At 42.9% G+C, this 25,182-nt stretch overlaps 1 protein-coding gene across 2 annotated transcripts in view; it reads left to right on the top strand.

The window, feature by feature from the left end:
* hs3st1l2 (heparan sulfate (glucosamine) 3-O-sulfotransferase 1-like 2) overlaps nt 1-24,129 on the top strand; it is a 29,494-nt gene extending 5,365 nt beyond the window's left edge. For both annotated transcript variants that reach the window (XM_037779058.1, XM_037779059.1), the window contains exons 2-3: nt 19,404-19,805; nt 22,709-24,129. In XM_037779058.1, the coding sequence (XP_037634986.1) occupies nt 19,548-19,805; nt 22,709-23,374 (924 nt within the window). In that variant the 5' untranslated portion in view covers nt 19,404-19,547 and the 3' untranslated portion in view covers nt 23,375-24,129. The remainder of the gene's footprint in view (nt 1-19,403; nt 19,806-22,708) is intronic.
* The last annotated feature ends 1,053 nt before the right edge of the window (nt 24,130-25,182 follow it).

Genomic DNA, 25,182 nt, shown 5'->3' with positions numbered 1-25,182 from the left:
GGCCTTTATTTGTGAGCAGAGTGCATACGTCCTCTGAAGCGCACTGAACCGGGGCACACACACACACCCTCACACACACACATACTATATAAACACACACAGACACACATATACACATGAAAAATAAGTCCTCCTTTTTCAGTCATTCTTACACGCTTTCAAAATCACAAAATTTGGCAAACTGGCAACGTACATACAGTATGCTTATATCTGTGTGAGACAGCGTGACCGTGAGTGTGTGTGTGAGTGAGGAGCTGAGTGTGTGACTAACAATATCTAAACCTCCAAATTCCTACATGCCAACATAAAATAGGAGGCAGCAGACGGTTGGGGCGCTCCGCTGAACAATCCTCAGGTCTAACAGGGCAGCCAATGAGCCCATTAACGTCTCTCACACACACACACACACACACACAGTGCACTTACAAGAGAATCATATTCAGATGACTTCCGACAATCAAAAACTTTTAAGTGACATTTTTACGATTGGAGTTTTATCAGGCGTGCTGAATCTTCCAGCCTCATCCGTTACTTAACAGTTTTGTTCCAAAGTGAGATATCATCTGACATCTACTCTCACGGAAATTACTGCAGGCATGAAATCCTCAGCAGAGGATTGTTTTTAACATAAGAGGATTCTCATACTTTTATATTATTGACAGATTAATACGAGGTAACCAAGATATGTTTTTTGTTAAACAAAATTTTACAAATATCCACTTTTGTAAACTAAAACTGCTTAAATATTTCAACAGTTTACCTTTGCAGTTATAGATGTTCTATAGGTTTAATGTTCAAATTAGTTGTTGCATGTTTTATTTGATTAACTGCAAATCATTTATAATAACTTCCAACCATTTTTCTACCTTCTGGAGTCACTGATTTCGATTCACGACAGTGTGATTTTACAGAACACACACAACTTGAAATCTGTAATCGAGCTGTGCGTTCCAATACTCATACTACCAAACTATTTAGTACGCCAGAAAAAGATTTAGTATGTCCCAATAATATGTCAAATGCAGTATGCCCAAAATACCAGGTTGTCCTACTACATCCGGTTTTGCAGTATGCAAGCCGGCATGCTTTTCTGCTGAGAAACCAAACCAAAAATAACCGACACACTGGGGAAACTAACTAAAACTAAAATAAACTTGAAAACTCAAAACTTAAATAAAATCCAAACTAAATGAAAATTCAAAACTATAATAACCTTGGTTTGATGTTGGGGCTTTCCCACAAGAAATTAAATGCAGAATAATTCAAAAATTCCAAATATTCCTATCCCAACTAAGGGAAGGATCTGGCAGCATCTAGCGGTGAGGTTGCAGATTGCAACCAACTGTAGCTTCTCCGGTGTGCCAAGCTTGTAGGAGAACTACGGTACGTGAAAGCAGGAATGGCCCTATCTAGATCCCTATGTAGACAGCTCATTCTAAGGTAACGAAAACACAACAATTCTTATTTTCAGGTGATTATACACTAAAGGAAACATACTTATTACCTCCGCCAAGGCTGAATGCCTAGGAAGGAGGTTATGTTTTCACCGGCGTTGGTTTGTTTGTTTGTTTGTTTGTCTGTTAGCAGGATTTCTCCAAAAGTCCGCAATGGATTTGAATGGATTTGTTTGGAGGGGTGGGGTGTGGCACAATGAACAATCCATTAGATTTTGGTGGCGATCTGGACCATGATCCGGATTCAGGATTTTTTTTAAGGATTTCGATCAGCCAGAACATTAAGACCTCTGGTTATAACACAAGCGCAGTGTAACTGATGACGCGTTGATGACGCATTACCCCGCCTCTTTCCTTCAGAGAGAGAGACAGAGATAGTGGGGGGTGGGACAACTGTAGATTCTGCGTTTTTTCACATTAAACTCGGTGAAATTACAGTTAAGTTCGACCAAAGCACATCTGGTGATTGTTGGAAAGAGTAACAACGACGGTTTAGGTGAGTTTTATTTTGTTTCTGTCCAGTTTGAATGAATTGTTTTACGATGCTCCGCTACGTACAGCTGATCTCAACATATACAAAAATACACGTGGATGATGGCGCAAGCTGAATGGAGAGGGGGGGCAATCGTACTTGGGCACCTTGGCGGAGGTCTGAGCTCTCCGAGTGCCATTCTAGTTTATATTATTTTCCATTTCTGCCAATAGATCGACCTAAATGTTACACACTGGTCCTTTAAATAGTAAAAATTTAAGTTTTTACTTCCTTCAAGCCTAAAATTGATCACACCAGAGCGCAGCTTTAAGGGGGCCTGAAGTGAGATTCAATCTTCTGCATGTTGATTTTCATAGTGTACCTCCATCTGAACTGAAATAGAGGAATCAAGTTTAGTTAATGAGTCCTGAACATTAAAAAATCCCTGGTATGTTCCTTTGAGGTCTTTATGTGGTGACGGTCTTATTCCGGGATGTAGTGGTGCTTAAAGAGCTGGAGCTGGAGCTGGAGGGAGGCCATGCAATCAGGAGGTCAGTGTTAACGCTGTTTGTAAAACCTTGGGATAGGAGTTCATCAGCCTGGCAGCCGCCAGCTCTGTCAGGGTGAAGGTTCAGAATGACTTAGCAGGGAAACACACTTACGTACACGGTCGAGGCCGTCACACCTCAGCAGCTCTGAGGTGACAAGAACTCCTGGTGGTTGGCAGATGGAGAGAGCCAGCACGACCACACAATCCTAATTCGTGTTGTTATGGTCCCACCCTGTTTTCTGGCCAAGACCTGCAGGCGTGGACCTCACAGCCCAACCGAACTGTGACTTTATTCACAGTTTAACTCCAGAGAGAATGAGACAATCTTACAATGTTGTCTTAAACCTAAAAAAAAAAACACATTCTCATTCCAACTTGTCACATACTGATGCTTTGTCAAATCCGCAGTAAACACGTGGTTAATGTTGCGAATTAAACAGAAACACTTGTTTGGGATTATGCTACAAAACCACTTAGTTAGGTTTAGGAAAAAAATACTTAAAAATACTACGTTTTTACAGTGCAAAATGGGACTTGACGTTGTGAACACGGAGCACGAATGAAAAGCTGATTGTAAAGTGAAAGTGAAATGTAACGCATGGAACACGAACAGCAGTCTCCTGGATGAAAGACTTGTGTTTATTGGACCCATCCACCTCCCCTCCCACCCGCATGTTGCGTCTCTTTTGCTCTTTAAAGTACATCACCACAGCACTTTCCCTGAGTGTTTACTGTTGCTGCGGAAGGGTTTACATTGTAGTTAATGGAAAGCCTGGTGCGTCGCCGACGGCCATGACATAGCATCTGTATTTGACGCCCTGGGAATGAGAACAGACTGGGGAAAAAGGGTATAAGCTGACAACTGCTGCTGCTGTCTTCCGCAAAGAAGCAAGCTACAAACTTTTGAGAGCCTTTCAAGCCGGCAGCAGAGTGTTCGATACTCAAAAGACATACTTTAGGTGGAGCATTTCTTTAACCCTGAACTAGCACCTTGAGAAAGAGGTTATAGGACGAAACAAACACTGTGAAGGCCGAAAAGCGACTACAACAACAGCACTTTTGTCAGAGAAGCTTATTGCTGATTGTAGAGTTGAACAGACTCATTTCAGCTCTATTAATTATGTGATACTGCATTGATCCCTGGAGGGAATTTTCCTTTCGCTTGCCCTCCTGCACACAGAGCTCAGAGGTCAGCGACGGAGCGTTGCAGAGCAGCTGTCCTGCGGCTGGCTGGGTTTCAGAGTCTAGCTCAAGGGCACAACAGCAGGATTAGATTTCTGTCAACACACTGGGATCGAGCCAAAGTTTTCAGGCTGAGGGATGATCTTCCCACTCACTATGAACGGGAACATCATCACTCCACCTGAGTGGAATACTGATGCAGACTGAGTGAGAATAGTGTTCTGGATAATATTGGAAATGTGTATGTTTGTAGAGAATAGTTACAGGAGTAGAAAAGCTTTTATGATGTGATGCTTGAATCTATATTTATGCAGCATTTTAATCAGGCTCCATAACCTTTTTGGGTTGTTTTCATTGTGCATTTTAATGTTTTAGATGCTTTTCTAAACTGCCCAAAATCTCAATTATGGCTGACATAAAAAATAGCTCTCTCATTTTTGAACAACAGGGATAAGTAGCAGCCTTCAACTCATCCCATGAGATCATGATCTCGGCGTATATAGGAAGGCATATAAATTAGGGCTGGGCGATATGGCTTATAAATAATATCTTGATATTTTTAGGCTATGCCGCGATATACAATATTTATCTCGATATTTTCATATTTTCACTATTTAACCCTTTAATTTTCTCTTTAATACAGTTTGCAGACGGTATTTTTTTTTTTTTAAATGATCATGAATTTTATTTATTATTTAATATTTATTAATTTCGTTTTTATTTATGTATTTATTTATTTATTATTGACAGACTGACTTATTGTGAAATGGCCTATCTCATTAACCGAAAAGTCACTTTTATTTTGAAGTCAGTTCTAACATGCTGTTACAAATAGACCATAAAGCAGGGGATGCTTAAGGACGTGGCTACCTTGTGATTGACAGGTCTGTCTTTTATACAGTCTATAACAGGAACACCGGCCTCCTGGTTGAAAGTCGTGTGTTTGTTTGATCCGCCCATCATAAGCAGTCTTTCTCACTATCTACGCCACTAGCTCTAAGTGCATATCATATTCACGCGGATGCTTTTACATTGCAGTTAGTTTACAGACTACATGGCGTGAAATGACACCTCAAAAGCAAGAACTTGCATGCGAAAATGACTTGCAAATTACCGTGTCGTTCATACGCCATTTGGTGAGACCGGGCTGGATAGTCTGCACGTCCATCGCCCTCCCGCCCTCCCTGTTCTGTCAATTAAAATCAATCAACCCAATCTCCCATATCGACCTCCTCTGTACAGTAACAAAGTCATTAGACACGAATCCTGGCCCGCTCCCAAAATGTTTTAGAAAAAAAGGAATCAAAGCGAGGTCATGGAGGGCAAACAAAAAGACTCCGGAGGGAGGAGCAGCTTTAGATTTGCGGGGTGACCTTGATGGATTCCAGACAGTACGAGGGAGCTCAAATCGCAAGCTGGGTGGCAATATGTATGTGTGTATGAGGTTAGCGATGGTTCTCATTAATTCCCAGTCGCAGACCCGGCCTGAGGACTGTGTGTGTGTTGTGGTGTGACAGGGAGGAAGGAGGTGGTTGTGGGGGTTAAGTACGAAGGCAATAAAGCCATTTAAGAGTCATAAAGTGCTTGGTCAATCAAAACCGACCCCTGCTAGGCACCTCATGTCCTCCGCTGTGTGTGTGTGTGTGTGTGTGTGGATGCGAGAAAAAGAGCGACATGTTTCTGTGTATGTGCGGGAATGAGTTTGTGCATCCATGTGTGTGTCGGTGTGTCATTTGTGTGTGCGCTGAGGGGCTGAACGAGCCAGTCTGGAGAGTCAGTGGGATACTGAGCTCAAAGAGAGAAAGAAAGGCAGAAAGGATGCACCACCGGTGGAGCCCTGTGAAAAGCCACAGAGCGGATGCGGTGATTTGTCCGGCTACATCGCGATGTGTTTGTGCGTGTAAATACATGTGCATGCATTTGCACCTACGTCGCCGCCTGTGAGTCAGACTTTCGGCCTAATTTGTAGCCACTGCAGGACTCCTGTCCATTATGCGCTTCCTGTTCGCCTCGCAGACACACTTTTTTTGCAAACGTTTAAACCGTCAAATTAAAGAATCTAAAGTGGCCTGGGAGTTAAACAGCGCAAACACAGTTAGGTCCAAAAGCTCACCCATGTCCTAATGATCCACAGAAACAGAAGGGAACTTTCTTCCCTCATTTGTTGATTTTCGTCGTTTTAACAAACTGTAACAATACCATTTGAAAAATACACAACTGTTTGTCGAACCATAAAGAAGCAGAAACAATGCCTATAGAGAGGAAAGAGTGAAAAATGAGATCAAACACGTTGTTAGCATTATGTGTCCAACAGTATCAAACATGTTGGTCATGTAAAACGCTCACTGTGCATGCAGCAGTGCTATTAACCATAACATTTTACATACATACAAAAGATTTTGGTATCATTGGGCAAAATTGCCATAATAACCTTTCACTACATTGTAATTCAAGTTCTCTGAGAGACTTCTGCACCTCCTCATGGAGGTTTGCTGTTATATTAATGCTCTGAATAAAATGTGAAATTTGAAATTTGACATGAATCCACTAACATGCAGCTGGCTGACAGCTGCTGCAGAGTTTAACATCGGGAGACAAAAAGCTGAGCAATGACACCATCAGTATACTCTGGCATGCTATTTTCCTTGTTTCTATTTGCCTCACATGGAGGTTACTTCTTTAAAATCCTGTCTTGTTGTATTTAGTTCACATAAGGGACACTGTGATTTAAACCAATAAGACTGATGTGTTTTTAATAAAAAAAGATCTTGACTAGTGCTGCTTTAAAAAGCCCAAACACAGCTGCTAGCCGGGGTATCCGTCTCTCTGTGTTGACTTTAGGGCTGAACAGTTGAGACACCAATCAGACTAATCGTCCATTTTGGCCAACAAAGCCACCAGCAGCCGGTTTGGTTTATTACTGTCGCCGTAGGGCACCGTTTGGCCGTTACAGCACACCAACTGTGGCATCATCTGTAACCACCACCACAACCACCCTCCCTTATCTCCTGATTCTCTCACTCTTCTTTCCTTTTCCATCCCTCCTCTCAACTTCCTCGCTTTAATAATCCTCCCTGGGGTCTCCTGCCCAGGTGAGAGGGATCTAAACAATTGTTGCCATGGTAAGCTAGCAGCAGGAGCCCAAACACACCTGATGATGCTGGTACATTGTTTATTTCTCCTCGTCTCTTTCTCTTCATCATTCACTCATTTTCCACTCTTCTTCCTCAAAACCTCAAATCCTTTTTTTTTTTTTTTTTTTACATAAACACCATCTGCTTTTTTCTCTCTCTGTTGTTGTTTTTCTTCTGCATGTACACAGCATGTAACCCAGAAAAAACACACAGTTCAGGACCCAGATCATATTTGGGGTCACTGGCCCGTGATGATATTGACCAGACACAACTTGCCCGCCCCCATCTGTCAGCTCGCCCTCGTTCCAGACGCCCATATGTACACAAGTATGACACTCAAAACGTCCGGCAAGCGACATACAATTCACACGGAAAAAGTCGACTGTAGACTGTGTCTGCTGCTGACCTCGTCGATGTGCCAAGAGGGACGCACCCAAATCCTCCCATCCCTCATCCCCCCAAATACCACACACACACATACAGTCCTGCACCCCTCGAGTGTCCCGTCACTCAGTAACAGTCGGGTTAAATCCACTCTGACGGGTCAGTCTCCTCTCACTGTCAGGCCAAGCTGTCGAGGCCACTGTCACTGTGAGAGACACCACATATGTCATGTCTGTAAGCGTGTGTGTGTGTGTGTGTGTGTGTGTGTGTGTGTGTGGTGTGTGGGGGGGTGGGGAGGAGAGAGAGAGAGTGTAAACAATGATGTTGGCAGCGGGATGGGGACGGGTGTGAATTAAGCACGGTTGTGTATGGCCTGTGAAGCTGCAGTAATTAAAATGATGCATTACCCTTCAACGGAGCGACCATCAGAAGGTGATCATCCACTAATGTTGAGCAAATTTACACCACATTAAATATAAATACATTTTAGTCCTGTTTGTTTGTTTTGTATGTTTGTTTTCTTTGTTTATGTTTGTTACTAAAATATCTCAAAACTACCACCACTACTTTTTCAGTGAACTTTGGTGGAGGGTCAGGTCATGGATCAAGGAATAAATGAATCGTTTTTGGTGTCGATAACTCCTCTTATAAAGTGACGTTGTGAACATAGACTGTATATAAAGATGGACGACATGACAGCTCCCCAAAAGTGAAGCCAAAACATCTGGATCACCCGTTACTTTTAGTTTCATTCGGGACACGAACACCGGCCTCCTGGTTGAAAGTCTTGTCCCCTCCCACCTTGAGCCGACTCTCACACTATTAATACTACATCATTTGCTCCAACCGTCGAATAAAAGCCCGGTTTGTCACATACAGTTGCTAAAAGGCACCAGTTTCCGATGCCGAGGGTCACTTGTGGTATTTGACGAGTTGGGAGTGAGAATGGGTTACTCTAGAGCCAGTGTTTGGTTTGTCTGTTCTGGGCTACTGTAGAAACATGGCGGAGCAACACGGCAGGCGAAAACGCAACGATTCTTAGTTTCAGGTGATTATACACTAATGAAAACGTGGTTATGAATATTATATTCCATTTCTGCTAATAGATCCCTCAAAATGTTTACGCACTGTTCCTTTAAATGCCCAAATTTAGAAGATTTTGTGACCTTGGTGGAGAAAAGTGCTCTTTGAGTTCTTTCGAGTTTCGGAAGTGTTTGTCATTCTTTAGACTGAAGCCCCGAGATATTAAGTCTTTGCAACGGCTGTATTTCAACCTTGAACGGTGGGTAAACTATTTTTTGCAAGAAGAAGAGAGGAAGACGGAAAGAAGATCAAGGCAGACATGAATGACAAAATGTGAAATAGAGAAAGAAAGATGGCCCCGTTATGTACCTGACTCAGGGGATGACCAAGCATCGCCAGGCAGACTGCCTCTCTCTCTCTCTCGCTTTCTCACACACACACTCACATACTTATGCATTATTACAGAAACAGCTTGCTTTTTTATGCATGTACACACACACACACTCACACAAAGATTCCCTTGATAAAACTGGATTTCCTAATCAGACGCCCCCCCCCCCCCGAGCACTTTCTGATAAAACAACAACAGTACTGTAGAACCCCCACTTTTTTTTCCTGCACACACACACACACACACACGCTCAATATCCGTGCTCCATACAACACACACCAGAGAGGAGAAGGAGCAGGCGCATTTTGGTGTTTGATACGGTTGACCCAGATCTTGGAAGCGTGCACGGCTGAAGATGCAAGAAGGAGGAGGAGGAAGGGGGGGAGGGTTATCTGGGTGTTATGCATGTGTGAGTGAATAAGATGATGAGTGGGTGAAAGGGCGGTGGGTGTGCCGCTTGGCTGCTCAGAGAGGTTTGGGTTTTTTTTCCCCCAAAGAGTCTAATTTGAAAACCAGCGGGGTGCTGATGGGTAAAAGACGGACAGACCTCAGTAAAGGTCAGAGCGAGCGAGATAAACACAGAGAGAGAAGCCCACAAATAAAGAAATGATAAAATGACATTAGGTGAGGAGAGGATTTCAGCAGGCGCTAAGCACCCCCTTTCTGCCTTCCAGCCATGTTGGAGGCCCTGGGTGTGGAGATACTGTATGTGTAAAGTGACTACACCAATGTGTGCTGTTTAGTCATATTAATCCAATCACTAACACTTTGCACATAAACTAGCTAAGGATCAGTGTCGTAAAGGACCATGTGTGTAACGTTTAGGGGGATCTATTGGCAGAAATGGAATAAAATATTAATAAGTATGTTTTCTTTTTGTGTACAATCACCTGAAAATACAAACAGTTGTGTTTTCGTTACCTTAGAATGAACCATTTATATCTACATACGGAGCGGGTCCTCTTCACGGATTCAGTCGTCATGTTTCTGCAGTAGCCCAGAACCGACAAACCAAACACTGGATAAGACATTTTTAGGCAACCAAAAAGACAGCCACGCCCTAAAGCATCCCCTGCTTTATGGTCTATTTGACTCTAAATGGGACCATAATTTACTAAATGAACATCATGCTGTATTGAAGAAGACTTGAAACTAGAGATTGAGACCATAAGCTCATGTTTATAATGTTACAGCCATCGGCATTTCATACCGCCGCTCTTAGCGCCGGTATGATACGCACAAGGTGTTCTATAATGTAAAGCCATTGGTGGCAATGGTAAAAGCTCCGAGAAAGTGGGCCGGGGGTGTGGTGACGTAGTTTAAAGAGCAAAAAGAGACACACCGGGAAGACAGGAGGGGAGGTGGATGGGTCCAACAAACACAAGGCTTTCAGGAGACCGCTGTTCGTTACTCTAGTTCACAACGTTCAGTGTCATTTTTCCCTGTACAAACATAGCAGTTTTAAGCCTAACCATGTTGTTCTTTCCTAAACCTCACTGTAGTGGTTTTGTTGCCTAAACCTAAATTGACGCCAAAGGGAACTATAGTGGTTTTGATGCCGAAAATAAATTGACGCCGAGGGGCGTGACAAGCGGCAGTATGTGACAAGTTGGGATGAGAATGTGTTGGTGTTTTGCTAGTGCACATGATATTGTTTTTAATGCCCATACATACTTTGGCCGCACAGGCAAACTTCTGAGAGAAGGAGAGAGAGATATAAAGAGAGAGGAAGAGGCTCTTGTCAGGATCTACTTCTGTTTTTCGCCCTCTTTATGTATTCTCCTTTACTCTGAATCTCTCTCAGGAAAAGATCAAATCTTCCACTCATGTGGATAACTGAGCATCTCTCTCCCCAGGCCCGGTACCTGGTGCATGGTGCCTCGAACTACTCACACAGATAGACAGAGTGCCTGGAAGAGGCGAAACTCCTCGACTTCAATGGAGACGGGAGAGTTGTTTTCACTCTCTCATCCACATCTCATGTTTCTTTCATCTTATCCTATGAACTTTGAAAGCACTGGCAGCAGATAGGAAGCTTTCTTGGGCTTAAAAGGACGTTTGTAACATATTGTGATGGGAATAGTAGAAAACTGGACTTGTAGAATCTCTTGAGTATCTTTTCTGTACTCGTACATCATCAAACATCTTAAACCACCATTCAAATCCTCACTGTTCATTGTCCTCCATATTTCCGTGCGATAACTGAGGGACACGGGAGGAACGCCCGCAGTCGGACAGATTTGGAAGCGCGACTGATTCCCGTCTTTCTCAGATGGCTTCATCTATTTTGATTACAGACCCCCCTCCGAGCGTTGGCCATCTTCTCTCCAGGCGGGTAATGGGAACGAAATGGGAAATAGGACCAGCCTTGTTACATTTCGGTTTTTATTCTGAAAGGCAATCACGTCCACGGACGTGATGCATGTGTGCCGTAATCAGCAAGCGTGATTGTTCGAGCGGGGCACGAGAAGGTATATGGAGACGAACAGAAAACTGAGAAAAGTGTGGCCGAGGTGGACGTCTGCAGGTAAAGAAAGACAAATGGCTGAGGAAATGAAGGTGAGACCCCGCAAATAAAGGAAAAGGAAGGAGTCCAGGAGTGTGAAAGAGAGATGGATGAGGGGGGGAATGAATGGAAGAAGAAAGAAAGGACACAGAGAGAGTTTTATCTGACTCTCACAGCCTTGGTGATATGACAGGCTTGGCAATGCGAAGCGTTTCACCATGCCACCCCCTACCAGGGACAATCTTCCTTGCTGCCTTACACACACACCCTCCTGCAGAGCGCGAACACACACACACCTCAGCTCCATCCTGCCTCCCTGTCACCCTCAGTCTCTCCATATAGGATAATCCTTCCCCCACCCCCCCAAATACCATCGCTCAGTAAAAAGATATTTCCAAGGGCCTGGATCGGAGGCAGTCGCATGCTGCGTGCTCGCACAAAAGGCGAGGGCGCTGCACACATGCAGATGAGACGGGATACACACACACACACACACACACACACACACACACACCAAAACTTACGCAGACTCTCCCAACACGCAGATGACAGCATCTGCCTTTCACAGATAATTACACTCCACACTCCCCTCTCCATCTTTTCCAGCCCGGACAGATACTTGTGTTTGTCAATATGGAGAATTCACGCATCATTGACAATGCTGGCATTGTTGTTGTTGTTGTTTGTTCTCCCTATCCATGCTGGCTAATGTGAATCACAAGGAGCGATGAGCGACAAAGACAAGGACTTGCAATGACTCGTGTGAGCCTCATTGAGCAGAGCTAAGAGGCCAACTCAGAGCTCATATGGTGATGATAAAAAGAGCCGTCCAGCCGTTAAGCGCTGCTAATGAAGTCGGACATTTTGTTTCGGTTTTGTGACATTTACACCAAAACAAAAAAAAAAGAGCCAAAAACAGTGCCCTAAAATCCTTCACAATCCTGCACAGCACAGAGCAGTTTTAATAAGCAGACAACAACATTTGTAGAACACCATCTCATATTAAAAAAAAGCAATTCAAGCTGCTGGTGATAAAACAGAAAACAAATTAAAACATAAATACAGACATACCAGTGATGACAAAGAAGTTAAACAGAAATGTCTCAAGTGTTTTTCCCCCAGTTGTGTTTTTTCAGTCAAAATAAAAAGTATATTTCAAGGAGCATTGAGTGAAGGGGATGAATATATTGTAAAGTAAGTGTATAGTCTTTTTTTATCTTAAGGCCCAGACACACCAAGCCAACGTCAAAGAACTAGCGGCGATGAAGGCCGACTGTTGAGTCGCCTTACGTCGCCTTTGTCTTGGCCGACGAGTTACATTTGAACACGCCGCAAAGACGACAGCCGACGGCCAGTTCAGAAAATAACTCTCAACACCGGCAGGTAGCAGTAGTCTGTATTCATTATTCAAAAAGGGAAACCGGAAGACCGAGGACGGCGGATATAGAAGCCGTTGCTATAATGCGTACATTTTCATTTTCACACCACTCTCACTCACCACTTAGCTTCATTCCAGACGGCCATGTCGCTGTGAAAATATCCGTGTGTTGGAATGATCAGATGAGATGAAGATGAAAAATGAGAAGAGCCTTCTGTTATTTTCCTCTTGACTTTACTCATTGGCTTGCTTTCCCAAATTGTGTTTCTCTTCTCGTGCACTGATTCGTTGAAGCTTGGCAGCCAATCTGAGTGATTTCTCTCACCAACGAGCTCCGCCGCCGATTCAACACGCTGAACTGGCCGAAAAATCTCTGAAACGGTAAGACTAGAGCCGACGGTGCGGGATACACCGCAAAAATTAGGCCGACAGACGCTCACCGACGTCCCCAAACTGTCCGGCGGCCGATCTTCGGCTAAGTGTGTCAGGGCCTTTAATGACATCTGCAGTTTAAAGTACAAAGAATGGACTACAGTATATGAAAGCTTTCAAATCCAAATATTTGAGAGTGAAGTGAAGAAACAGTTTCAAGTGCAGCAAAATGATAGGAGCTGAATTAAGCCCAGGACACTTTTGACATGTACATGGAGCTGTTTCTCATTTCTAAATCTAATCCTGTCTCATTTCCAATTCGTCAAGATTAAAAGTTCATTCACTCAAAAAATATTTCAGGGCAGAAAGGTGCGCTTGTGTTTTATTTATGAGCAGCTAAGAGGCTGCTGCAGGGCATCCCCATTAGCACGGAGCCGGGGTTTAGCGGAGCCACATAAACAGGGATTCAAACGACTCACGAAGAAAAGAGTCAGGAACAGGATGAGGAAACGGAGAACAAGGGTGAGGGTTGAAGAGGACAAGGAAAGGTGAGAGGGAGGGTGGGAGGAGGTGGAGGAGAGATAGAGAGGAAGGTCATGAGGGGAGCTGGAAGCGAAGCGACTTGACAGCAGGGGAATATTCCAGCTTACAGAGGAGTCACAAGGGACTCACGCTACCACTTAACACAGCGCATGTGTCTCGCTGTGCAACACACACACACACACAAAAACCTCCCAAAAGATTTCTCTTTGTCTCAGTAGCTCACACACACACACACACACACATGAACTGTACACACTCTGATTGGCCCACAGTTTGCTACTTCAGATCAAAATGATGATTGCAGGTGCTCTGAATCTGGCGTTCTTTCTGCAGCTAATGTACGCTGAGGCAGAGTTCATATAGAGGACATTTGATACCGGTTGAATTCACAGAGAAGTATTCAAAAGACATGAGTGACAGATAGCTATATCCAATCTGATATCACACCAAAGCATGTGATAGACCTGCCCTGTCCACCAGAGGACAGCGTGTCAGCGTCACGTTTTGCCTCGCAGAGACGTGAATATTACACGTCTGTATGAAGGTGCAGTACCAGCAGGGGGCAACAAAACCACTTAGGTTAAGGGAAAACATCACGGTTGGGCTTAAATAAGTACGTAAACTAAGTAAAACATAACGTCAGTACGGAAAACACGTGACAAACGTCACTAATAACTTGCAAAAAAAATAACACCGGTCTCGAACGCTAGTCTCCCGCTTGAAAGTCCTGTGTTTGACCCGTTTAAACTATGGTGATGTTTAAGCGCTCACAGCACTTGGTTAAAGATCGTGGTCTTTCTTTATTACTGAAAAAGTCAACAGTGACGTGATGCATTTATTTTACTGAAACCACAATCTTTTCCTAAAGCGCTTTTATTGCCTAAACATAAACACACACAAGGGGACTCAGGATGCTAATTGTCGTCTCTACCAGGGCGCCCACGAGTTGCATGTCGTATATAAATGTAGCTCGTTCCACACTAAGGAAAAAAAAAAAAAAAACCTTACCTGGAGACATAATGCAGGCTACAGTTGCAAAGAGACAGGATTGCTCCGAGGTGAAAAAAGAGCTGGTGTAACATTTGAATGCACAGCCTGGTGTTTATGCTGCAGTTTATCGTCTGGTGCATTGTGCAAAACAGTGATGGGAGACTGCAACAATCAAAAATCATTTTCAAACAGAACGAACAACAAAATAATATTATTTCTAAAGCCAACTGTGCAAATTCACAAAATCGAAAACGCACCGAAAACATGCATCCATCAGTCGTACAGGTTTTTAATTGAAGTGAATGAGACACGGAGCACCTTTAGTCTGAAGAAAACATCCTCTGAGAATCGGTTGAGCTCTGCAGCTGCGAGCCAGACCAAATCAGTGAAGTATGTAGAGCGGTTTACATGATGACAACGAGCCGCATATGGAAGATTAATTGTATTTGGTTTGCCGCACTGATTGATTAAAGTTTTTTCTGGTAATTTTGGTCTTCACTTGAAGCCTTGCCAGAGTGGTGAGGCGAGCATCACTGTGGTGATGTCTTGAAATATTTTGGAAGTACATTTCATTGGCTTAAAAGTCTGTTAGACATATTTTGTTTAAAGTTAAACAACTATATGGTTTCACCACTTGTAGTCTCTATCAACAGAGGAGCTGATACTAATCGTGTCACTGGGGGGTCTATAAGAGAAAAGTGCTTTTAGCCAGTCAGCCTGGTCTGTCAGAGGTTCAAAAGAGTGGAATGTAACTCCAATTCACATCAGACAACTAAACACCTACAGATCTTTCACTACCAAATAAAACAATTGATGATTAATAAATACAACTGTCTTTTTGCTGCTTCTATCTATGAGTCCTGCTTGTTAGCAGTTATACATGTCACTACTGTTTCTACTACTTTTAACAACTGTGTGTCCTTTTCCAACTTTTAAACTGCATGTCCACTTTTATATTTTTGTTGTGTTGTATTTTAGGAAGCCTTCTGTTACACCTTGGCCACACAGAACAGATGAAAAATAGCCTTTTGGCTAATTCTGGCATTCTTTATACCATGTGCATTTATTCATTTCCTCTCTACGACAGAGTATTAGGGCCACATTGAGGAAAAAAAATAAATCAGAAATTTCGAAAATAAAGTCATAATATTATGAGAATGAAGTCATAATATTATAAAGTAGTAATTTTACATGTTATTTTAAAAGGGGAAATAGAGCAGCACGTGTGAAGTTATACTTTTGTTTAGGTTTCACAAATAACTAAATACTTAATCTTTTGGCACATCAGCACCACATTATCATAAGTATCAGGACCTTGAAAAGAAACTGTTTTTATTCCAAAGAACGAACCACACGTACCTGGGGGGAAATTGTCTCTTTTGTGGAGGAGAAAATTACTTTTTTTCAGGTAAATTACGATTTTTTTTTTCTTGAAATAGTATGACTTTATTCTCATTAAATTACAAATGTATTATGTTATTATTATCATTATTATTATTATTATTATTATTATTATTATTATTATTATATACTTTATTCTCGAAATCTCCAATTTTTTTTTCCTCAGTGTGGCCCCTAATACTCCGTCGTACTTCTCAAATAAACTAAACAAAAAAAATAAAAGCAAAAACAAACTTTACGGTTCATCAAGTGCAGCCTCTAAATTCTCAGCCCTGACTTTGCAGTAAGAGGGTCAAAGGGGATCAAACAGCTCTTTTCATAATAAAATACAGGAAGCTGGCCTTGATTTTTGAATTATTAAATCAAAAAATATTTTAACCATAAAAACAGACAAAAAGAGGGAGCTGTTTAATCTTCCTCTGAAATATTCTTGTCATGAAAATGTCCATGGATTTTAACTATCTATAATTGATTTCACTCACATACATTTTTAACATCAACTGGTCTGACACAGAAGCACCGCAGAAGGCCAAAAATATTTATCTTAGAATAAATCTGCTGAAGCCTATCCTCGCTGCAACACGGCAGTGAACACCACACTCCCATAACGCCTACATCGACAAACCGAACACTGCTTTGCATTGAAACTCTCATTCACAGTCAACGAGGGATGGCAAAGGTTGCAACATCGATGACGACAATGTCGCCAAGCCAGGGGATAGCACAGAAGGTCGGGGGTGCAGGGAAGCTCCCTGAAGGTGCAATTAGCGCTCCACTACAGGAACAACGCTAGACAGGGTTCCTCCTCTGAACCAGAACATTGTTACACTAATTAATAACTCAGTCGCATCAGGGCGGCTTCAACAGTAACAACAACAACAACAGGAAAAGCAGAAGAACAAGAGGAGGGGTTTAGCATTTTGCTAACAACCGTGTGAAAGAAATCATCACTTAAAGTTTTGAACACAGCTGCAAGCTGTTTAATTTGACCAATTTTATATCTGGTCTACGTGTGTTGCTCAAGGGAGAAGAGAGCGCTTCACTATTCACTGCCTCAGAATAAATATATATTTGAACATTTTGTGGCTTGACCACAGGTTTGTTTTATTATATTTGACGCTCAGCTGAAACAAAACAGTCTTTCCGTGTCTCTCGGTGAGACATTCAACTTGTCCTCTATACTGTAAAAGTGGTTCAGCTGAACTCAGAGGGGTGTTCGTGCACCTTGGGGACGTCCTAAACCTCATAACAGCATTAATTTTCAATGCATCTCCTCTCTGTGTGCTTTAGATGTAGATTAATATTTCAATATCTTCTGGCCCTAATCACATCACAGTCCTATACTCTGGGCTGAAACCGCTGCTGCTTGGACTGGGACTTTGTAAAAATGAGTGCAGAGCCGTCTCAGACGTACGGGATCGTGGAACAGTCGAGCAAGCATGGCGTGCATGGAGCTGTAGCTATGTGAGATGAGAAAGAAACACACTGTGACTACTCCCTCGAAATCTGTGAGTGATGCCGACACAGCATTCTCCCTCGGCTCAAAGGAAACATTTTTATTCTTTCTGTGCAGAAGGTTTTGTGATTTTATCATGTCGGAATGCACCCGTTTTTCAAACCTGTGCATCTTCAGGAGATCTGTTAGTGTATTTGTATGTTTGATTTGCAGAAATGCAGAAAAGTGAACAGAACACCGGCATGTTGTCATGCAGAGACAGGGCTGTATTGTATGTTGTATTGACGTTTATACAATTTAAATTGTTAAACAGAAGTCATTAATCTTTAAGTCATTATTATAATCCATTATTCATATCAAACTACTTTTATTGATATGCTTAACAGATTGTCACGGCTCATTCTCACTCCCAACTCGTCAAGTACCGCCGCTCTTGCGTTACTTTCGGACAGATAAGGGACGGTCAGAGCATGTGACGTAGTATTAAGAGCGCGAGAGTCCGCTAAGGCTGGGTGGGGTGAGAGGGGAGGTGGATGGGTCAAACAAAAACAGGAGACCGGTGTTCGTGTCCCATATGAAACTAAAAGTAACGTTTTGATTATTTTGCCACGTAGTCCCGTTAGTCACGTGAGTCATACTTCAGTGAAGTTAACGTCAACCACGACCGTTTTCTAACCCTAACTAAGTGATTATGTTGCCTAAACATAACTTCCTGTGAAAAAGGAAGTTTATTTTGAAAGGACACTATGCATGTAACGAGGGTATATTGACACGCTGTCCCTGGTCCGTCCAAAAGTAACGCAAGAGGGGCACCTCATGCGTCGGTCTCTGATGCCGAGGGGCACTGACCAAGCGGCGTTGGGAGTGAGGATGTGTTGTTTCAGACAGGGTGAATACAGGGACATTCAGACAGTATGAGAAAAATAATGTGTTTTTTGAACATTAAATCATGTAAACATTTTCTCGTAGAAACTTAAAAAACAAATATGAACCTTTAAATTGAATGAATGGTTGTGTGCTTACATGTAGCCGTGTCTGTGCTTGCTTGGCACACTCTACCTGTATTTTGTTTGAACCAATTATTTGTATTATTGATTATTTCTGTGCTCTTATTGATTTGTTTTAATCGATTTCTGCTCTTTTTTTTAATCTACTTTTGATTTTTTTTTACATTCGAATCTTAGCGTTTCATTACTGTATCAGTGTTTTAATTGGACATGTGTGGACCCCAGGAAGATTAGCAGCTGCTATGAAATAAGCTAATGAGGATCCAGTCAAATAAACAAATACACAAATAACTGACAATGATGGTTCAGATTGTTCTCATTCCCAGGGCGTCAAATACCGGCGCTTTGTCACGGCCGTTGGCGTTCAATAACGACGCACAAGGTACCTTTTAGAGACGGAATGAGACACACTGGGCTTTCAATTCACTACAATGTAAACCCATCCGCGACAATATTAAACACTGTGCTGTGGTGCCGTAGTTTAAAGAGCGAAAGAGACCAGGCAGGTGGGAGGGGAGGTGGATGGGTCCAACAAACACAAGGCTTACATCCAGGAGACCGCTGTTTGTGTTCCGTGCCTCACGTTACAATCAGCTCTTCGTTCAGTGTCATTTTCACTGTACAAACGTAGTAGTTTTAAGCCCAACCATGAAGTTCTTTCCTGAACCTAAACTACGTTATTCCTATACTGTAGTGGGTTTTTTTGCCTAAACCTAAGCAAGTGTTTTTGTTTAATTCACAACATTAAACACGTGTTTACTGCGACCGAAAAGTGACGCCGAGGGGTCTGACAAAGCGTCAGTATGTGACAAGTTGAGATGAGAACGTGTTGGGTGGTTCCAGACAGAAGATACAATATTAATTTCCTTCTTTCTTGCTGTTGATTTTTATGATTTGATACTGCCGTCTCCTTGTTTTAAGAGCTACAATCTTTATATGTCATAAAATGTGCTAATATGTTGCAATAAACTTGATAAGAAATGTAAAAAAAAAAGATCTCAGTTCAGCTCTGAGTTTTTTATCCATTTGATTTACATTAGAGAGGACCTCATGTTTCTTGTTTATCAGCAGCGTTTATCCCTTTTCCACCTTGTATTAAAGAAGAAAGCGATGGAGTGAGACAGCAAGTGGACAATAACCTTTTTTTTCTTTCTTCATAGGTTGTCCAATTGAAGAGCTTCCTCCTGGGACCCCCTGCTGACTGATAACAAGCACAACTCTGTACAAGTGCGGGTGCTTCATGAGTGTGTGCACATAACCTCCCCTCCACCTCTGTGTGTCTGCGTGTGTGTGTGTGTGGCACCATGCTGTGGACAGTGATACTAGCACTGCTGGTGCTTCTGCTGCTGCAGACTCAGCTGTCTATGTGCTTAAGGGAATTACGCAGCGGGGGTTCCAGCTCCCCTGCCTACTCCTCTTCATCATCATCCTCCTCCTCCTCTCACAATGCCACCCAGCTGCGGTTGCCCGGGGCGATTATTATTGGCGTGCGGAAAGGCGGCACCAGAGCCCTGCTGGAGATGCTCAACCTGCACCCAGACGTGGAAGTGGCAAAGGCCGAGGTAAAAGGCCGTCACTGTCACCTGATAACTGTACTATACCACCACCAGTGGGGGAAAGTAACTGAGTACATTTACTCCAGTACTATACTTAAGTACAATTTTGATGTATTTTACTTGTATGTATTTACATTTTATACTATGTTATACTGCTGCTCCGCTACATCTCACAGTGAAATATTGTACTCCACTACATTTATTTAAAAGCTTAACTGTTGCTTTTCAGATTAAGATTTCACATTGGGTGATCCCGACCGACTTTCCTGTCTTTCAGAGGGTTAGCATTAGCAGGTTCAGTTTAAAGTTCAGCTAAAGTGAAGCTGAATATCATATGAAACTTGAATACCTAGGAAATCCATTGGTACCAACCATGTCATGCTAGCATGTCGGAAAATAACGCTGCAAAGTTGGGCTAAATTTTGGCGAGGAAAAACTTGCATGGCCATTTTCAAAGGAGTACCTTGACCTCTGACCTCAAGATATGTGAATGAAAATGGGTTCTGTGGGTACCCACGAGTCTCCCCTTTACAGACTAACCCACTTTATGATAATCACATGCAGTTTGGGGCAAAAAAACATGCAGTTTTTTGAATGAAGTACGTATATATTTTTGCCTATTCTAAAATGGTGTATTTGAATATTTATGCATGCTGGGGTCCCTAAACAGTCTTGGAATTGCATAAATTGGGTATCACTGTAACGCTGAGACTCTTGTGGATCCACTGAGCCCAACTGTATTCATGTGTGATGATGTTAGTCCCCATAGTGGCCATTTCATTGTAGTGAGACCATTTCTTTTATTTGATCCCACTGTATAAAATGACCTGTGGTGACCTCTAGGATAATCACAGCCTCATGAAACTTTACAACCACAAACAAGAGACCTAGAGCATTCAGATGATGGATGGTTTTCCTAGCTAGATTGACAATAAGGGGGTTTCTGAGCAGTTTTCACAACAGAAGTGCTCACCATCCAATCGCAGAAAAATGAAATTCTTGCAGAAATCTCCAAATGTCAAACGTTTTTGATACCAAATCACAGCATGGCTGTTTCTATGATGTTCCTCAAGGTCTTGGTGTCTTAATGTGGTATTTAGGAGGAATTTTTAACCATTTTATCAATTCTGGAGTAGTAAAAATTGGGAAATTTTGCCCCAAATCTGTGTAACAAATGGTATCAACCCTAAACAACTTATGAGACATAATATAGCATGGAAATGGCCATCATATACTATCATCATGTTCTAAACTCTTATACACTTTTACAATTCATTTTAATTGATTAATTAATTTATTAATTCATGTTTGTCTGAGCTGCATCTCAAATCTCATCTTCAGGTTCTCAGCTTTCAGATGTTGTACACTACTTCTATGTGACATCTACTGTTGACCTGCTATCTCCCCCTAAAGACCCCCTGTACCCCTATAAATGTGATAAAAACAGGTCTATTGTTGGTTTCAGAGGGTTAATAAAATACAGCATTAATCCAGTGGTTCCAAACCTTTTTGGCTTGTGACTCAGTACAAAGAAGCGCATGCTTTCAGAGATCTATGAGGTGTCTTATGAGAGGTCTTATCCTCCTATTTCCCCAATAAACCGTGATGTTTCCTACCTGGAACAAATAACAGCCGGTTGCTCATAATAGTATACATTAAGCATGGACAGTGTTTTGTCAAGCTGCTGCAAATGTATCTCAATATATCAAGTTTAACCTGTAAAAGTGTTAAGGTGAATTTGTGTCCCACTCTAGGTGAACTTTTCTCCTGTCATCATCATCATCATCATCAATGCAGAGAGGCGTACATAAAATGAGAACAAAGTCAGCTCAGCCTTTCTACGGTTTACTTACGTGATTATGAATGATGACGGGCCTGTCCCGAAGAAGCTGCACAGAGAGCAATCCTAATCAGGGTGGTTCGAGGTGAGGACTGCAAAGTTGGAAAGCTGGAGCGAAGGAATAGATTGGTCCGGACAAGACGAGGACAAAATGAAAAGAGTTCAGTGTCTCATAGAAACATTTCTCATCCCTACAGATTCTTCCATTTCCATTAAAGGAACAGTCTGTCAAATTTAGGGGAATCTATTAGCAGAAAAATGGAATATAATATTCATAACTATGCTTTCATTAGTGTATAATCACCTGAAACTAAGAATCGTTGTGTTTCTGTTAGCTTAGAATGAGTCCTTCATATCTACATAGGGAGCGGGTCCTCTTCACAGAGTCCGCCATGTTTCTACAGTAGCCCAGAAGGGACAAACCAAACACCGACTCTAGAGAGAGCCTTTCGTGTTTTTACGTTATCTGGAGGCCACCGTAGTTCTCCGACGTGCTTGTGAAACTGTGGTAACGTGAGCCGCAGAGTGCAAAACCGTGGCAACGCCAGCCGCCGTCTGACTTCCGTTGCTCCTAAACTAGTGTTATTATGGTAAGGATGACCTCTGAGCGAGACGAATGGCGTCACCACAGTTTTGCACTCTGCAGCTCACGTTACTGCAGTCTTGGAAAGGGAGGAGTGAGCAGAGGGATATTCAGATAGTTGCAATCTGCAACCTCGCCACTAGATGCCACCAAATCCTCCACACTGTCCCTTTAAAGAAAGTGTAGCGACTACTATCAATTAAAAAGCCGCTAAGAAGCTGAAGTAGGCTCCTTACTGTGTGACTCGTTCCGAAAAGTCCAAAAGACCAGATGCGTTTCACTGTTTATTAAATTAAAGGAATTACAACCAATAAGGCTAACTGGAATAACTAAACGTGAAGTGACGGTCGACAGAAAATATCCATGCCTATCTCACCCTCTTTGTCTAACTCCCGCGGTCCAAGTGAAAAGGTAAAAATAGGTGAAACCACACCCCTGTGCTGCTTTCCTTGTCTTCACTAACACCACCTTCTGTCCCTCTGTCAGGTGCACTACTTCAACCTGGAGGAGCACTTCCGCCGAGGCCTGGCCTGGTACCGAGCCCAGATGCCCCTTACCTTCCCTGGTCAGCTGACAGTGGAGAAGACCCCCGGCTACTTCGCGTCCCCTCAGGTTCCTGCACGTGTCTGGGACATGAACCCCGCCGTCCGCTTGTTGCTCATCGTCCGGGACCCGGCCGAGAGGCTGATCTCTGACTACACCCAGGTCCTCCACAACCGCCTGACCCGCCACAAGCCCTACCAGCCGCTAGAGGAGCTCCTCATTCACAAGGGCCACATTGACCCAGGGTACAAGGCGCTGCAGAGGAGCCTGTACCACCAGCATCTGGCTCGCTGGCTGGAGGTCTTCCCCAGGGAGCAGATCCACGTGGTGGACGGCGACGCGCTCATTCGGGATCCCTTCCCCGAGCTGAGGAAGGCCGAGAGGTTTCTGAACCTGCCGCCCAGGATTAGCCCCAACAACTTCTACTACAACACCACCAAGGGCTTCTACTGCCTCCTGTCTGCCGGGCACGACAAGTGCCTGGACGAGTCTAAAGGCAGGCCGCACGCGCCGCTGAGCACCCAGGCCTTTAAGAAGCTTTGTCACTACTTCAGGAAGCCCAACAAGTTGTTCTTTGAAATGGTGGGGAGGTCGTTTTCCTGGTGCTGATCCAGCGGCTAAAAGAGACAAATAATGTCAACACATTCAGGGAGACGGAGGGAGAGAGACAACTGTGGTTCGTGTGTTTTTGTAGGTAGATGAGTGGAACCATTTTAGTTCAATTAAAGTCATAAACATCTCTTGTTGTTGATACCTACTCAGGTATAAATGTGGCCAACTAAAGCAGCACATACAGTATGTGTGTGAAGACATGTTGAGCTGCTCGCGTTGAAACAAACCTTTACCGTGACCCTACTGGTGCCTCCTTGGATGGATAGACTCACCTGACCAAGCCACGACAACCGTGCCATACGCAAGTTTGAACGTGAAAACACAACTGACTGCTTGTTAGTGCTCATTTGTGGGGTGTTAAAAGAAGATGTGTGGACTTTGAAGTGACGTAGAAATAGTGGTGAAAAGATGGTTGAATTAATGAATTGTTGCACTATGAACTCTATTTGCATAAAACAAGGTTCAGTGTGGACAATTTCAAACAGAAACCAACTCCTTGCTTTGATTTTTCTCAACAGTTGTAATATATGTGTGTGTATGTGTGTGTGTGTGTGCTAGTTGAGTCATCCAGTTTACTTCATTCTTTTGTTATTTTACAAGACTGCCTTTTAGAGAAACTTTTAGTGAAAATACCTTCTTTTTTTTAGCTCTTTTGAAAGTAGACACCTTGAAAACTTGTTTTTTGTTTCTTATTTCCAATGTAGTTTGTGTTTTTCTAAGATGTCCTTCTAATAAATGTGTTCAGTCCTACAGTCTCCTGCCTGGTATTGAACCCGGCTATAAGGTTTTATACGTTTAAAAACATCAAACATAAAGACACAGAGTCACTGACAGGTTCCTCTGAAAGCTCCTCTCTCCCAGAGTGTATGAAGACGTTCTCTGTCAGTGTCTATCTAACGTGCTCTTTACATCGAGGATCAAAGGACGCCTGCGTTTCTTTTCATCGTGATGTTATTCAAGGAATTATCTCCAGTTTCACCACCACACAGGTCACCTGAGGTGCTGTGTGTGTTTGAGTCCTGTCTTTATCCAACGCCAGAATGGATTTCTGAACTTAATTCAGTTCATCTAGAAGAACTAGATCAGGCCGACATGTCATGACATCAGAGTACAAAGTTTAAATTACGGGAATAAAGGATATGTGGGCTGTTTCTAACCCAGACATTGCTTTAGTTTTATGTGAGACTCACTGTCCCACAATCCACTAGGGTAAGGTTAAACTCTGGCCAGCCAGGAAGTTAGCATCGCCCTGGTTCCCTCAACGAAAAGCCAATGGGATTTTTCCATTGGATTTTGGATTATTACAGAAAATAAGCTCTGTGGCAAACAAACGTTTGATACTTACATGTTCGCCAAGATAACCTTCACAAACGAACACCACTTTTCTGATTTTTGAAGTGTGAATGCAATCGGCAGAAGTAAAAAGCTAACGTTAGGCTATAAATGAACTACACCACGGTCGCATGAGGTCACTCTTTCCTTTCCAAGACTGCGGTAACGTGAGCCACCGAGTTCAAAACCGTGGTAACGCCGTTCGCCTCGCTCAGAAGCCATCCTTACCATAATAACACTAGTTTAGGAGCAACGGAAGTCAGACGGCAGCTGGTGGTACCATGGTTTTGCACTCTGCGGCTCACGTTACCTCAGTTTCACAAGCATGTCGGAGAACTACGGTGGCTTTCAGGTAACACACAAACGGGAAAGGCTCTCTCTAGAGTCAGTGTTTGGTTTGTCCGTTCTGGGCTACTGTGGCAACATGGCGGACTCCGTGAAGAGGACCTGCTCCCTATGTAGAAATGAAGGGC

This window comes from Sebastes umbrosus, chromosome 8 (assembly GCF_015220745.1).
Source record: "Sebastes umbrosus isolate fSebUmb1 chromosome 8, fSebUmb1.pri, whole genome shotgun sequence".
NCBI classification, from domain to species: Eukaryota; Metazoa; Chordata; class Actinopteri; order Perciformes; family Sebastidae; genus Sebastes; species Sebastes umbrosus.
The sequence above is the reverse complement of the archived record's forward strand: the minus strand, read 5'-3'. Positions and strand labels throughout refer to the sequence as shown.